The 15957-nt window shown below is 40.0% G+C and overlaps 1 protein-coding gene across 3 annotated transcripts in view; it reads right to left on the bottom strand.

Moving 5' to 3' along the window:
• Positions 1 to 2315: 2315 nt before the first annotated feature.
• The window catches only part of LOC140756445 (guanine nucleotide-binding protein G(s) subunit alpha), a 40935-nt gene continuing 27293 nt past the window's right edge, over positions 2316 to 15957 (bottom strand). For 2 of the 3 annotated variants that reach the window (XM_073091957.1, XM_073091955.1), the window contains exons 3-11: positions 12393 to 12525; positions 11295 to 11456; positions 10778 to 10861; positions 9700 to 9833; positions 8658 to 8786; positions 7934 to 8113; positions 7044 to 7242; positions 5284 to 6362; positions 2316 to 4543 (exon numbers count right to left, since the gene is read on the bottom strand). In XM_073091957.1, coding sequence (XP_072948058.1) covers positions 6216 to 6362; positions 7044 to 7242; positions 7934 to 8113; positions 8658 to 8786; positions 9700 to 9833; positions 10778 to 10861; positions 11295 to 11456; positions 12393 to 12506 — 1149 coding nt within the window. In that variant the 5' untranslated portion in view covers positions 12507 to 12525 and the 3' untranslated portion in view covers positions 2316 to 4543; positions 5284 to 6215. The remainder of the gene's footprint in view (positions 4544 to 5283; positions 6363 to 7043; positions 7243 to 7933; positions 8114 to 8657; positions 8787 to 9699; positions 9834 to 10777; positions 10862 to 11294; positions 11457 to 12392; positions 12526 to 15957) is intronic. The other variant, XM_073091956.1, reaches the window with a different exon arrangement.

Genomic DNA, 15957 nt, shown 5'->3' with positions numbered 1-15957 from the left:
TTTAACAGTTTCGAGACTAAATAAATAAATGTCAATGTTTAGGGATGTCGCAAGTCTGTTATCGATGTGACATCAACAATTACTTAGTCTCAGTGCACGAATACGATTATTTCTATAACTTCCTCGGATGTATTCGATACTCGTCGAATATTCGTCTGTTCTCGGCACGGAGTCGCAAATAAAAGAATAACTCGTAGGTATTCGTGCGACACCTTTACATATTCTTCATTGTTCGGTCAAATAAAGTCTGGCGATGCTGATATTCGATTATATTTTCATTAAAAGTGTTATATAAATACGTATTAAGTGCAGCCATTCGCAAACGCTTCAAAAGAACATTACCGCCAAAAATATGGCCTCAATCTCAGGTATTATTATAGATTTAGTCAATGGCTAAGTTCGTCTCAACATGAATGGCGTTGTATCATTGACGTCATAAAAATGACGTCATTTTGATAATAACTATCGACGCGGTAATCTATCTATCTAATAAATCTATCGGTAATATCCTTGCGACATCCCTAAAAAGTTTTAACTGAGAATTTACTGCAATGTAACTTCCGAAAACGAGCATTACATTACAATAGTGCAACAACGTGTGTTAAAAACGTGAAATATTACACCAACACACGCACTGTAACATTACAGTGTAATACTCGGTTTTGCGTTACCTTACAACGCACGCATTGTAACATTACACGAGTGTAATATTCGTTATATGCGTAACATTACAACGCACGCACTATAACATTATAATGTAATACTCCTTTTCGCGTTACATTACACGCAAATTCCCAATAATCTTAAACGAATAAAAAAAAGCATTGCCTACAGTTCAAAATGATATGTGTTAATATAAAAGAAAATAGAAAATTATTTATGTTACACGTGTAAGCCAGTAATCACCTACAATAATGTATAATACATATTTGTATAATGGGCATGATAACAGTATTAAAAAATCAAAGAACAAATGATTTAAGTAAAAACAATATATTGAAAGGATTCTCAAAAATGACGTAGTTTTAAGATTCAATATTTTCAATAAAATAAAAGTATGAAATACTGCGGTCGACTATCTTGTCTAAAACGCTAATCGGGGGGAAATAAAGTCATTTTTTTGGCGTATCACCGTGTTGCTTGAACTGTTCTATGGGATATTGAAGCGTGACGTCACTCGCGGACGCCATGACACCCGCCAGCGATTTCGCGCCTAATTCAATATTTGTTTTAAAAATGCTATTATTTTCATTGATACACAATTTATTGTCGAAATAATATGATTTTTGGAAGCAGCAATGTAAATACATTATAGAAGAGGATTTCAAAATTTGTCATCATGCCCATTCAAACCAGCCTCCGGTCAAAGTTAATGCAAACATGATCCTTAATATAAACAATGATTTATAATTAATTTATTATTTCGTTAAACTGCTCCTCGAAAATGTATAATTCTAAAAATACATTCATAATTGCAAATTATACAAAACATTTTTTTATATTAAATATTTTTATAATATTATATATTTTGTGCGTATCTATATTGAAAATATGTATTCCTGTGCTGTTTCAAAATGTGCTTGCAATGTCTTTATATATTATAAATATATACATCGACTAAATTTTAGTTAAAACAGAGTGTGCGTCAAAATATAACGGAAAAATTTTCCTCCTATTTCTAATAGCTGTATAAAATTCCAAAATATATCAAAGAAACGTATAAATACCAAAAAAGACAAAACAAATTACAAAAAAAAGGTATCCTTTAAAAATACCATAGACTAAAATATCTATTTTCTCTTCAACATAATACCATAGACTATATAAGGCTGTATAAAATTCCAAATATTAAAAAAATAACTCATATATAAAAAAAACAATATAAATAAAAAAGTGATCCTCTTAAAAATACCATAGACTAAAAAACCTATAAAACTCTTCAAATAAAATACCATAGACTATATAAATGTATAGAAGGAGCAGTTTACAAAAACTAAATTGGCACTCACTATAACCGGGAGACCAGTACACGCATTCCTACGTCACCACCGTAACCTATATAGTGCAACAAACTTCGTGTGACAGAGGTGCCACTGGCCATCATAATATTGTTAGGTTGACGAAACTACCTAAGTGAACATATTTGAAAATTGAATTTATCAATGTTATTCCGAATCTCTAATAATAATGTGTATTATTCATTTCTTTTTAACAAATATCATAAGGTCTAGCTTTTAAGATCGTATTTTTTATTAAATCGACGTAAATATTAAAAACATTTTGTTTCGGGAAATTGAAATCGTCCATTTCAAATGACTGTTTTAGAAAAACGCCACACACATAGAAAAATTTGTCAGAATATATCAATTGTATAGAAGACAAAGTTATAAGTGCAAAAATTGCACTTCTGTTTTTATTTTTAACTGCATTATTTTTTATATTATAGGAGTAGCAGACGAGCATGCAGTCCATATTATGGTAAGTGTCTACTGCCGCACATGGACATCTGTAATCAACCCCAGATAGGATAGATATTCCTACCTGAGGTCGGCCACAGATGCGCCACTACCCCAGGACTAAGCTGGAACGCCTCGGAAAAGAATGTCTCTAATAATATCTATGTTTAATTTTATAATAAAGACAATATAGAAATCGGCCCAGTAGTTCAAACTAACCGACATACGAACAGTAATTCTTCCTAATTATTATATTATACATAATTTAATTATACATATACATAGTATACTACCCACACACACGCCTAAATTCCAGCAAGTAACTCGAGTAAGCTTATTTCATACAACTATGACCTAGGAATCAAATCCATTGGCAATTCTTGCGTTTCGTTCTATAATCTACTGAATTTTGAAAAAAAAAACATTTAAAAATTTGACCTCTTAAGGTATTTGATTATTAGTATAACTTATACTTTTATATTCATTTAAATACATATTATAATTTGGTTGTAAGAATAAATAATCTTCGCCGAAAAAAATGCTAAAAATAAATAACAAGCTTTGGCTGAATAACACGTTTATCTTTGTCCGAATTTTAAACTTACAAAAAAAACATAAACATTAATCAATATACCAGAAAGTCCTTTAAAATAAATCCGTCTGTACAAATCAAATAATCTTTGCCGTTGAGAAAAAAAGGGAACCATAAACAAGAGTAGTGACGTAGCAACGCGTTCCACATTCGAATTCAATGTTGCCAGCGCGCAACACCATGCAAACAATTTGGGAAAATCCTAGAGAAATCTACACATAGGGAGTAGGCACTAGAGAAAATATTTTCGAGTGTTGAATAGAAAATTTTCGATAATTCATATAAAGAAGTCAAGTTGCATATATATATTTTAAAGTTGACGTTTTTTCAAAATAATTCATAATGCATGCTAAAAATAATTTCATAAATATTCAGGTCATTATTTAATGAAAATATTACATACAAATAGTATATTTTTCTCACAATTAAAAATAAATAGTTTTTAAATGTCCAATTTCATGCATACATAATTATACAAGTCATATATATTTACGACAATACAAAAAAATAACAGTAGAGGAATCTATGGCTTCGTTTGGTATTTCTTTTTAGTCTGTCTACACAATAAAAATGGCGCCAACCGTGCTTAATGTCAACACGATGTTACTCTATAATTTATGGAAGAATCGAGAACCTATAAAAATGGCGACGTATTATAATATAAAGATGGCTTCAAATTAAACCTATATCTATATGAAATGACGCAGTTAAGATACGATTTTACTAAAAAACTTCAAAACACTACTATGCGTTGGCATCTAACTTACAAAGTACATATAACTTGTTGCAATACGGATTGTATTTCAAACTGACCGCACTACGATTACCTCTCGAGTGTGAGCGAGAAACGAATACAAAAGCTGTCATTTTGGTTTCAATTATTTATTGAAACAAGTTATATTTTATACTTTTTGATATTATTGCACGTACATACTCCCTATGTATATCGAATATATGATTTGCCAAGTGTTATTACGCGTTACGATCATATTTCTAATAAAAAATATTATTTCGACACAGATTATTAATAAATTATAAAAAAAGTTCATTGTGCGATTATCTATGGTCGAGTTATGAAAAGAAATAAAATTGTGCGATGTTTGTCTGTGGTTAAGATCGTTCTTAGAACGATCATTCTATATTCAAAACACAAATAAAATTATTAATTTATCTGACCATTTCAAACAGAATATCGTCGAAACACAGTATATATCTGTCACGGTCCGTGTCTGAAACGCTCAATGTCTGTCGACAAACGTAGCTTATATAACACAGTTTTATTATTAGAAATACGATCCAAATCGTAATAACATTTAGTTCACCATCGAATCACTGGCGCTGAGGCGGCCTTGCGTACATATTACATTTATATATATAATAATATGGATATAAATATATATATAAGTGTGTTGTGGTGTGCCGCGGAACGTTGACATGCGCAGTGAGCTCCAGTGGCCAGGTTGCGCCACTGTGGCCGTTGTTCACGGTGGATATTCTGAAAAATTAACATTTTTTTAAATTTGTAATTGTTTTGGCATGTTTAGGAGAATAGTGTATTTTAGCAGATATAAAAATTGCGCGCGTCGTATGTCACACATTGTTTTTTTATTAAATATTGGTAATTTTCGATTATTTGAAAGTAATCAATTATGGTTTCTTCCGAATGCTTTGAAGTCGCAAGCTCTAGCCGTTACGTGGTCGTAAACTGCTTACTAAAAAGTTAGTTTAAAACACTAATGACATTAGGATGGCATGTGTCAAAATGGGCCTATTAAATTGTGACGACTAAATTTAAGAAATAAAATGATTTCATGTAGTATCTATGTGCAAATATGGTAGAATCAGCACACCTATTTATATATATTTATTTCTGCATCACAACAGCAGCGTTAAGCGCCGCTGTGTTCTGGTTTACCGGGTATGGTGCGGGAGACATACTTATCCGAGGCGTTCCAGCTTAGTCGTCAGGGGTAGCGCAGCTGTAGCCCACCTCAGGTAGGAATATAATCTTATCTGGGGTTGATTACAGATATCCATGGGCGGTAGAAGGCATTTACCACCAGGTGGACTACATGCTCGTAACTAATATTATAATGGCTAATGACAGCAGTGTTAAGCGCTGTTGTGTTTTGATTTGAACGTTGTGGTAAGTGCGAATGTTTATTTAGGCATCCAGCTTAGTCCACAAGTGCGGGTGGCACTAGTGCTCGCTAGTTACACAAGAGTGGCACACACCGCTTACGTTAGAGCAGCTCGTACTGGCGCAGGTGCATGCGCTGGATGATGTCGCGGCAGTCGTTGAACACGCGCTTGATGTTCTCCGTGTCCACGGCGCACGTGAAGTGCGGGTGGCACTAGTGCTCGCTAGTTACACAAGAGTGGCACACACCGCTTACGTTAGAGCAGCTCGTACTGGCGCAGGTGCATGCGCTGGATGATGTCGCGGCAGTCGTTGAACACGCGCTTGATGTTCTCCGTGTCCACGGCGCACGTGAAGTGCGGGTGGCACTAGTGCTCGCTAGTTACACAAGAGTGGCACACACCGCTTACGTTAGAGCAGCTCGTACTGGCGCAGGTGCATGCGCTGGATGATGTCGCGGCAGTCGTTGAACACGCGCTTGATGTTCTCCGTGTCCACGGCGCACGTGAAGTGCGGGTGGCACTAGTGCTCGCTAGTTACACAAGAGTGGCACACACCGCTTACGTTAGAGCAGCTCGTACTGGCGCAGGTGCATGCGCTGGATGATGTCGCGGCAGTCGTTGAACACGCGCTTGATGTTCTCCGTGTCCACGGCGCACGTGAAGTGCGGGTGGCACTAGTGCTCGCTAGTTACACAAGAGTGGCACACACCGCTTACGTTAGAGCAGCTCGTACTGGCGCAGGTGCATGCGCTGGATGATGTCGCGGCAGTCGTTGAACACGCGCTTGATGTTCTCCGTGTCCACGGCGCACGTGAAGTGCGGGTGGCACTAGTGCTCGCTAGTTACACAAGAGTGGCACACACCGCTTACGTTAGAGCAGCTCGTACTGGCGCAGGTGCATGCGCTGGATGATGTCGCGGCAGTCGTTGAACACGCGCTTGATGTTCTCCGTGTCCACGGCGCACGTGAAGTGCGGGTGGCACTAGTGCTCGCTAGTTACACAAGAGTGGCACACACCGCTTACGTTAGAGCAGCTCGTACTGGCGCAGGTGCATGCGCTGGATGATGTCGCGGCAGTCGTTGAACACGCGCTTGATGTTCTCCGTGTCCACGGCGCACGTGAAGTGCGGGTAGCAGTAGTGCTTGCCGTCGCCGCTCGCTGTGCTTATGCGCTGTTAAGGAAAATATTTAAATTTCAATATTAATATATTTGTAAATTAATGATAATGTATTTTTTATGTGGAGAGTGAAATTGATCGCCGATGGTCGCGCGTGTGTAGGCATGTCATGGCGAGCTGCAGCTAGTGAGCGTACATCTTAAATATCGATACCGAATATCGAGAACATCGACATCAGCGTCACCACATCGCCCCTCACTCATCAGGAACTCGTCGCGGATGAAGTAACGGCCCGCGCGACGTCCGGGTGGTCGCACGGGTCGATACCCCCAGCTGCCCTTGCCTGCGGGGGACACACTCACCAGGCACGTAGGGGTACACCCTTGTGTCTAATATACGACAATATCGATACCAATTTACCAAAATATCGATATTGATCCTATACTGATACGATACAGTCATTGAAAAGAAATATCGATGTGGAAAATTATCGATATATTGATACTTGAAATATCGATATCATATACTTTACTATCGATTATTGTGATAACGATATCGTAACGACGATATCTAAAATATCGATATGTGTGATATCGATATTTTAGATATTGTTGACATATCGATATTCGAGACATTGATATTTAAGATATCAATATGTCAACAATATCGATATATTTGCGATAGCGATATCGTGTACATATCGATATCAGCGTCACCAAATCGCCCCTCACTCACCAGGAACTCGTCACGGATGAAGTACTTGGCGCGCGCGACGTCGGGGTGGTCGCGCGGGTCGGGCGCCGCGTCGGGCGGCGTCGCGTAGCGCGCGAACTCCGCGAAGTACTCCTCCAGCCGGGACTTGCCGGCCAACACCTTCTCCGCGAGCAGGTCCTGCTTGTTCAGGAACAGGATCACTGATATCGTGCGCAGCCACCTGCCGAGGAATGTGAGAAGAAATGCGTTTATACGGACATCATTTTCGGGCTGTACAAATTCATTGCCACGTGAGCGGACAAAGAGGGGGCCGATTCAATCGAGAAAATGCATTAATCTTACAATTTTATTTAAATAGTAGTTGAACCGTCAAACGTTGTTTGCCATATAAATAAAAAAAAAAATAAGGGTGAACAACCCTTATCACTTAGGGGTATAGAAATGAGATAGTATGATAGAATATGCATATAAAATTTGGTGATAATCGGTAAAGCCGTTTCGGAGTACGGTAACTAACATTGTGACACTAGAATTATAAATATATATATAATCCTGAACACCTGATAGGGGGAAAAAAATAAATAAGCGTAATGTAACAACATTCGACAACCAACGTCAAATAAACTATGTTGATTCGAAGCGCACGCATACACGATCAAACACACACACTCTAACAAACACAGATAGACTTGCGTCATCACATAAAGACACGAACACGCACCCTCACAAAGTACACACATGCAAAGATCCAGGAGCAAACACATACCGAGACGCATTGACATTACACAAACACACACACACACAGACACACTGAGACCCATTAGCAATGGCATAAATACACACACACACATACACACTGAGACCCATTAGCAATGGCATAAACACACACACACTCACACACACACGCGCACCTGTTGTTCCATATGCTCTTGAACAGCTCGAGCGACTCCCGCAGGCGGTTCTGCGTGGGGTCCTCGCGCAGCACCATGTTGTACGAGGAGCAAGCGGTCACGAATATTATCGCGGTCACGTCGTTGAAGCACTGGATCCACTTGCGTCGCTCGTCGCGCTGACCGCCCACGTCGAACATGCTGGAAAGGTGAATGGAAAGGGTTAAAAAAACACACACTTTTTACCCAAAAGAACCCTTAACAAACCACGTGGATCGGTGAAAGGGTTTAAGAGATGATGCAGCCTTACCTAGCTGTAACATCTGGCTTCAAAGACGTTAGGCAATTAGAAGGTGGAGAACCCTTCGTGGTTCGACCCCAGAGGCATAACATACATATTTGTGCCTAATAACAGCAGTGTTAAGCGTACCTCCGTTCAGTTTTGAAAAGTGTGGTAGGGAAGACATATTTAGATTATCCGAGGCTTTCCAACTTAGGATAGCAACATATCTGTGGCCAACGTCAGGTAGGAAACCAATCCTATCTGGGGTTGATTACAGATGCCCATGGGCGGCAGTAACCACATACTATCATGTCGTCTACATACTCATTTGCTGTTACTATATTACAAATTAAATTTGCCGTCGAATAAATTTTAGATCCTTTCGCTACATCAAAATCACTTAAGATTAAGATAATTGACCGACTCACTCATTCAACGTTCAGAATGATTTACAATACTCACTGGAAGTTGACTTTGTCGACAACGAACTGTGTCTCGAATATGCCGGAGGTGAGCACACGGCAACGCAGGATGTCCTGCTCCGTCGGCGTGTAGTCCGGCTGCTTTATTATGTGCACCTGGTCCAGGAAACTGGGGGAAAATAGATAAAAACAAAACATTAAGAGTGGATTCACATTTAGATACAGATGAATCAGAAACTGGTGGAAACTGGACAGTAGTAGATCGAAAAAGCTGATTAGCAGAAAAATAAAGAGAAAAGAACGATTCAGGGGAGACCATGATAGACTTGAATCAGAAGCTGATGTAAAAATAAGAATAAAGATTAGTCAGGATATCAGAAGGGGGCAGAAATGAAGCACGGCAGTAGACGACACATAGATTTATGATTTATTCTTATAGTAAAAGGAGGGTACAGGCGAAGGAAAGAGATAGGGAGCATAAAACTTTAAAGTTTCCCATCGAGGCAGAACAAAAGAATTAAAGAGAGGTCTTTGGACAAATTCACATTGAGAAAATGAGAGCATATTCTTTTAGGGTCTAGTCCCATTGAGATAGTCAAATCAAAGAGAAAGAGATTTAAAACACTAAAATTTGTAGATTATGTGGGGACCTCGGTATAAAAATGTGTGATATAGACACTATTTAATTTGCACTTCGTATTACAGGGTTCTCATATGTATTAAAGAGAGTATGTAGTGGGGAATTTGAAACTTATAAAGGTTCTGACTACTTGGCATTAGGGTTTGAAGCGATAAGAGAAGTATGAAAAAATATGTGTTTATGTGCGTGTGTGTGTGTGTGTGTGTGAGAGAGAGAGACAGAGAGAGAGATAGAGAGAGAAACAGAGATACTGACTACTTGGCATTAGGTTTTAAAGCGATAAGATAAGCATGAAAGAATATGTGTGTGTGTGAGAGAAAGAGAGAGAGATAGAGAGAAACAGAGATACTCACTACTTGGCATTAGGTTTAAAGCGATAAGATAAGCATGAAAGAATGTGTGTGTGTGTGTGAGAGAGAGAGAGAGAGTCAGAGATACTGACTACTTGGCACAGTCGATCAGCTGGTACTCGTTGCTCCGCTCGTACGTGCGCTGCACGCCCTGGTCCTTCCACAGCGCCTCCGTGTGCTCGTAGAACTCCGGCGGGTAGTCGAAGTCAGGCTGCGACGCCACGTCCTGGAATCACAGAAAACAGGTTAGCCACACTGATCCATTATAAAAGAAACGCTTTCCACACTCACAGCCCTACTCTAGGACTCCCATTATCGTGGATGCCATGGTCAAACAAAAAGACGAATACACAAACACCCAGACCCAGAAGGGATATCTATATTCATCATTCAGATATCTGTCTGGCCTGGGATCGAACCCTTTGGGCGTCGACCGGTGTGGTGTTCGCTCCGCCACGAGGGTCGTCGATAGATAGAGAATAGTATGACCATTATAGAGACCATATTATAACGGAATCCTGATTCGATACCATTTGATAGAGTGGAATACTATTTCTAATGGTGCACTTTTTTATTGCTTGATAACCAAAATGATAATACCTCAGAACTCGCTAAAACATCGTATAGACTATGTTATTTTATTTTTATAATATAAAAGTAGCAGACGAGCATGCAGTCCACCTGATGGTAAGTGGCTACTGCCGCCCATGGACATCTGTAATCAACCCCAGATAGGATTAGATATTCCTACCTGAGATTGGCCACAGATGCGCCGTTACCCTTGAGGACTAAGCTGGAACGCCTCGGAAAAGTCTGTCTCCCTTACCACACCCTTCAAACCGGAGCACAGCAGCGCCTAACACTGCTGTTATTAGGTAGAAATAGGTGTGGCGGTGGTGCCGCCTGAGTCGAACCACAAAGGGTTCTACCACCTTCACATGTTATATTAGTTCCAATGAAATATATAGGTATGAAGGCAGAAGGTCTGGCTGGATTGTGGCGCATGCGCATTTCTTTAATCAATCATCTGTTTTTACAGGTGCCTTTTACAAATACTGATGTGTTTTAAGATAATTATTCGAATTATAAATGCATGTAGAGTATTCCTAAGCTATGCTTTAGATTTGCTAACCTAACCTAACCCTAACCTATTAAAGTGGGGATACTTGCCTGTATATAGTCAACGCGTGCTTTGTTCTCTGGCTTCTCGAGTGGTATGGGTGGTGTGAGCGTGCTCATTGCACCCGTGATTGTCTGAAACGTTAACAAATGGAAAATATCAGATAGTATTCTAAAAATATTTTTTTTTGTTTCAAATTACCAAGTCCATCTGACGCCGGAGCAACTTCTGCAGCCATCTGTTATAAACTGAAGGGTTGCAGTGTTATCTGAGATCACACCACCTGATGGTAAGCGGCAATGTGCGTAAATGGATATAAGCTAACCAACTCCATATAAAATAGGGATTGTACCTGAAGCCGATCACAGATTTTCAACCCTGACAACTAAGATGACCGCTTCATTTGTAAGACGGTCGGTATTCACATATTTCAACCTTACCATACCCTTAAACCAGACCACAGCAGCACTTAACACTACTGTTAATAGGCGGAAATAGGTGTGGCGGTGGTGTCGCTTGGAGTCGAACCACAAAGGGTTCTACCACCTCCAAAAATTAAATACTAACGAGTATGGCGTCGCGGATGTTCTTCTTGATATCCTCGATCTTCTCCCGGCGCTCCTTGTCCGAGAAGCCGTTCACGTGGAGGATCCGCATCTGCTTCACGATCGTCGACTTGCCGGACTCGCCAGCGCCCAGCAGAAGGAGTCGATGCGTCGCCCGGTACAACTGGAATTTTGATGGTGAGCAGGTAAAATGGTGTCCATATATGGCGTCCTCATTTATGAAATGAAATGAAATATATTTATTTTGTATAGGCCAACGACGGCACTAACAAATTGTCAGGTACAATATTTTTCTTAAACTACTACCGGATCGGAACGCGACCTCTACTGAGAAGATCCGGTAAGAAACTCAGTGGGTTTGTCTTTTAATAATATTTATTCTCTTTTTTTTTAATGCCATCATTTTTAGATGGCATTCTCATTTTTATGTGGCTAATAAATAAATAGATATGTTGCGGAGTTGAAGCACTAAATGTTTATTATCAATTAAGTATAATGCTGTGCGTAAGTCGTGGCCTCTATTGCTAAAGCCGTTTGTTTTGAGAGGCAATTTGGTCAGGATTTTTTTAAATATTCTTTATAGATAAGATTCTATAAGACAAACGAATATTTAGTCTGCGTAATGGTATGTGGTCGCTGGGCATGTACACACCGATCGAAAATGACATCTATAATTAATTCCTTATAAAACAGGGGTTCCACCTGAAACTGGTCACAGATGCGCCGTCGCTGCTTAGGTCTACGATGGTCCTTATATATAAGTCAGATTTTGTCAGTCAGAATGCCTTTACGTCAGCATGTTTTGAGAAGAGCGTTACAATAGCCATAAATGGGGGGTTCTCTTGTGTCATTATGCCATCAGGAGGATACACTGCTCTTCCGAGGTGGCTCATTGAGGCATGGCCACTTTATTATCAAAAGGGGAATTGATTGAATTTGCTAAAGCTCCTGTCAGACAGAGATAGCATAACTTGATATTTTTATTCGGAATTTAACTTTGTGCCATAAATAGAAAGCTTGTCAAGAAAGTTTGTCATAAATAGAAAGCTTCTTTTTACCTATGCATAAGAATGGTCGTTTATACTCTTTGGTAACTCACCTGCTTATCCTTCTGCAGTTGCCGGGTGATCGCATCGCTGCGACGCTTCTGCCACTTGGGGTCGTCTCCGTCCCCGCTGCCGCTTTTGGCACCCGGTGAGCCGAAACACCCCATGGCGGACCACGCCGCCCACCTGTTGACAATCAACACGTTTCGGTTCAAATCCGGCTCGAAGGACCATTTTTGTTGAACATGGCACTATTTTTTTTAGGATTTAATGTGTGTCATAATAAATTTGTCATGAAAAATAATGTTTCCATTCAAGAATGAAGTACATGTGGATTTGATTAAGTCGGTTATCGATAAGGGTTCCCAAAATCGATAAAATATGTGACGACCCGCGTTGCGGAGCAGTCATCGTACCGGTCTTCCCGTCCCGGATTCGATCCTCGGCCAAACAGATATCTAAATGATGAATTTAGGTTTCTGTTTCTGGATCTGGGTGTGTGTATTTGTCTCTGTGTGTATCCATAGCACCCACGATACAGGGAATCCTAGTGTGGGGCTGTGAGTGTAGAAAGCGTTTATTTGTATTGTTGTTTTTATAACTACCGTAACAAAGCCACGCAGACACGGGCTGTGCCTGTCAAAATATTGTACAGGAAAATTTGTTTTTGTTTGTCCCGCCAGTATCGGCACGTCCAATGTCTGTTGATATTAGTGGGATTATTATGTGATAATGTATCATCAGTGATAATGATGATCATGATTCATCACTATTTTAATTATTCGCGTACAATGAACCTAGAGTGCAAAGTGTACAGGCGTCAGAGGGAGGTTGGGGTGGTGCTTTGCGCTTCGATGACTTTTTGTGTTAAAATTTCTGAACATACATTATTTTTATAATATAGGCAGATGACCATGCAGTCCACTTAATGGTAAGTGACCACTACGTCGGCTACAGATGCGTTGCTAGTTGCTTGCCTGCGACTAAGTTGGAACGCCTAGGATCACACTATGTCTCTCTTTACCAGAATACAGTTCAGAACACTGCTGTTATTAGGTAGAAATAAATAAACATTCAAGATATTGCTACCATCAAAACGATTCCTATAGAAAATCTCTCAAGTAACCCCGAATGTTTAGAATATGTTACATGATTTTATGATGCGTCACATTTAGTCCGATATCTTAGTCAAAGCTGCCCCAGCTACACGAAATGAACTCAAAAATGTAACATTAAGAAGCCAATTTGGTACCAAGATAAGGGGTACTGTCGAAAAAATGTCTAGCGGTTAAGAGATAGTGTTGACTGGGTAGGGCCAGGAATGTTAAACGGAATTTAAGGGACCGTGTGGTGATAGTGCAGGAAACATTTGTGTTTGCTTCATATTTTGAGAACAGATCAATTTGTTAATGACCTATTTCTGCCCAATAATTGTGCCAGTGTTAAGCACTGGATGTTCTGTTACTTCTATAATAAACAAAAATAAAAGCAAATATGTACTAATGTACACACTTTAGAAGTTGTACTTTTTTGGTGTAATTAAAAAAAAAAAATTGGCCAAGTGCGAGTCGAATGCAGTGTTCTGTACCTACCATTTTTTTTTTTATTTTTAGTATTTTTTATCATAATAGTAATAGAAGTAAATGCATTGAAAAATTTTACTGACTACTGTAAAAAAATCAAATGTCTAGCTATTACGATTCACAAGATAGAGCCTTGTGACACACAGCCAGGCAGGACAGGCAGCGAAGGTTTAGTAATAGAGGAACCCTATCTTTACCCTTTGGGTACGGAACCCTAAAAACCGTTTTGTATTCGTATCTAATCACGTCATATGTACGTCGCCAACAGAACTTTCAAAACCACCCATATCCCACTCCTGAACCTACTCCTACAGAATCCTTACGATGAATCAGTCTTTAAAAACATCTCGAGTACCCATAGACTATAGTTTAAGTTTGCTCGTTAGCTCTCCACAACGATATTTTATCCGGCGGTTACAGGTAACGAAATTCGATATTGTGGTCTGTAATATTGGAGCAATCTTGGAGCTTATTTACGGCTCTACACTGGCTACTTTTACCAGCGATTCGCGTTTCGGCGATTGCATTGATGCTTTGCGTATCGCGGCGTGTCGCGGTGTCGAAAACGTTGTAGCCACTGTATTGATCCTGCATCACGTTTTGGCGACTAGCTGCGTTCGATCGCGGTATTAAAAACGCGCGTTATAGCGACTCTATTTACCTTGCTACGCGTTTCGGCTTCTAGCTGTGTTCGGTCGCAGCATCGAAAACGCATGTTGTAAGGACAGTATGAATCCTACATCACATTTTGGCGACTCGGTGTGTTCGGTAGTTGTATTAGAAACACGCGTTTTAGCGACTGCATTTAATGCTGTATCGCGTTTTGGCGTCATGTTCGGGCTTGGCAATGAAATGGGCGTTTCAGCGACATTAATGTTGTTATGCGTTTCGGCGACTAGGTGCGTTCGGTCGGGGTATCGATAACGCGCGCTTTAGCGGCTGCTTTGATTGTCTATTACGTTTTGGCGTCAAATTGTGTGACATTTTTGCGACTAACTGCGTTCAACGCGACTCGACCACGACAGGCCTTTTATGTCTGGGATTTTGAACAGTTTGTCGCTGCATTTAGCTTCCAAAACACCTAAACTGCTGACCGCGTTTATAAAGTCGCTAGTCTGTGCAATCCCTTATAGTTTAAGCCTTAGTGTAGATGCAATTTATTCAGAATTATGGATCAGGGCAACAGTGCGGCGGTGAGAGTAAATGATTCGCCGGTGTTGTGTTAAAGATTAACATTTTCATTAAATTTAATTTTTAGTGTTATTCATATTTAATGTTATTCTCGGACATGCTAGAATATTTGTATTTAGGCTTAAAAATAGCTTATGTTTCAGCTTAAAAGAGTTTAATTTTGAACATCGAGCTTCCTGCTTAACTAATTTAATGCAGTCACCAACGTGTACCAATACTCGCATGACTTTAGCACATTCTAGTAGAGCCTATTTCCAGTAGTGACTCTCTAACACTATTAATACAACCCTCGAGAACAGTCCATCCATTTGTAAACAACGTCCTCTCCACCCATCCACATTCTGATGGGATGAGTTACCTCCGATTTTTCAAAATTAGGAATATTTGACTACTTGTTTTAATAGCGAAGGATGTTACCGTGACGAAAACTACGCGCTTGAGAGTTCTTGAACAAATGTTTTTAAAGGTCTTCGAATCCACAATAGCGGTGTACCATAGTACAGTCCGCGCCAAATTGCTAGTCCGCTCTGAAGTTGTTGCGAGCAGGTGTAGCCATACAATTTACTATGGCGACGCGATTCATTTCTTTATTCAGAGCGGACTAGCAGTTTTACGCGGTCTATACCACACTTGCCCAGCGTCGGGTAGTAATGGGTTGACGACAAAGTCCTTTAACCTCTAGTGCCAGTTAGCAACACGCCCTAAACAACATTCGACATCACAACCCAGTGCCGTCTTTATTGAAGCGTATTTCATTTGCCGGCGTAATGACGAATGCCTTTGCGTCGGCACGCGCGGCGCAAATGGACATTGCCCATCGCCGACACAAGCGAACACCCAGTTC

The sequence above is a fragment of the Epargyreus clarus genome, unplaced genomic scaffold (genome assembly GCF_041222505.1).
Source record: "Epargyreus clarus isolate Ecla_fem2 unplaced genomic scaffold, WU_Ecla_fem_2.2 ptg000035l, whole genome shotgun sequence".
In the NCBI taxonomy this organism is placed as follows: Eukaryota; Metazoa; Arthropoda; class Insecta; order Lepidoptera; family Hesperiidae; genus Epargyreus; species Epargyreus clarus.
The sequence above is the reverse complement of the archived record's forward strand: the minus strand, read 5'-3'. Positions and strand labels throughout refer to the sequence as shown.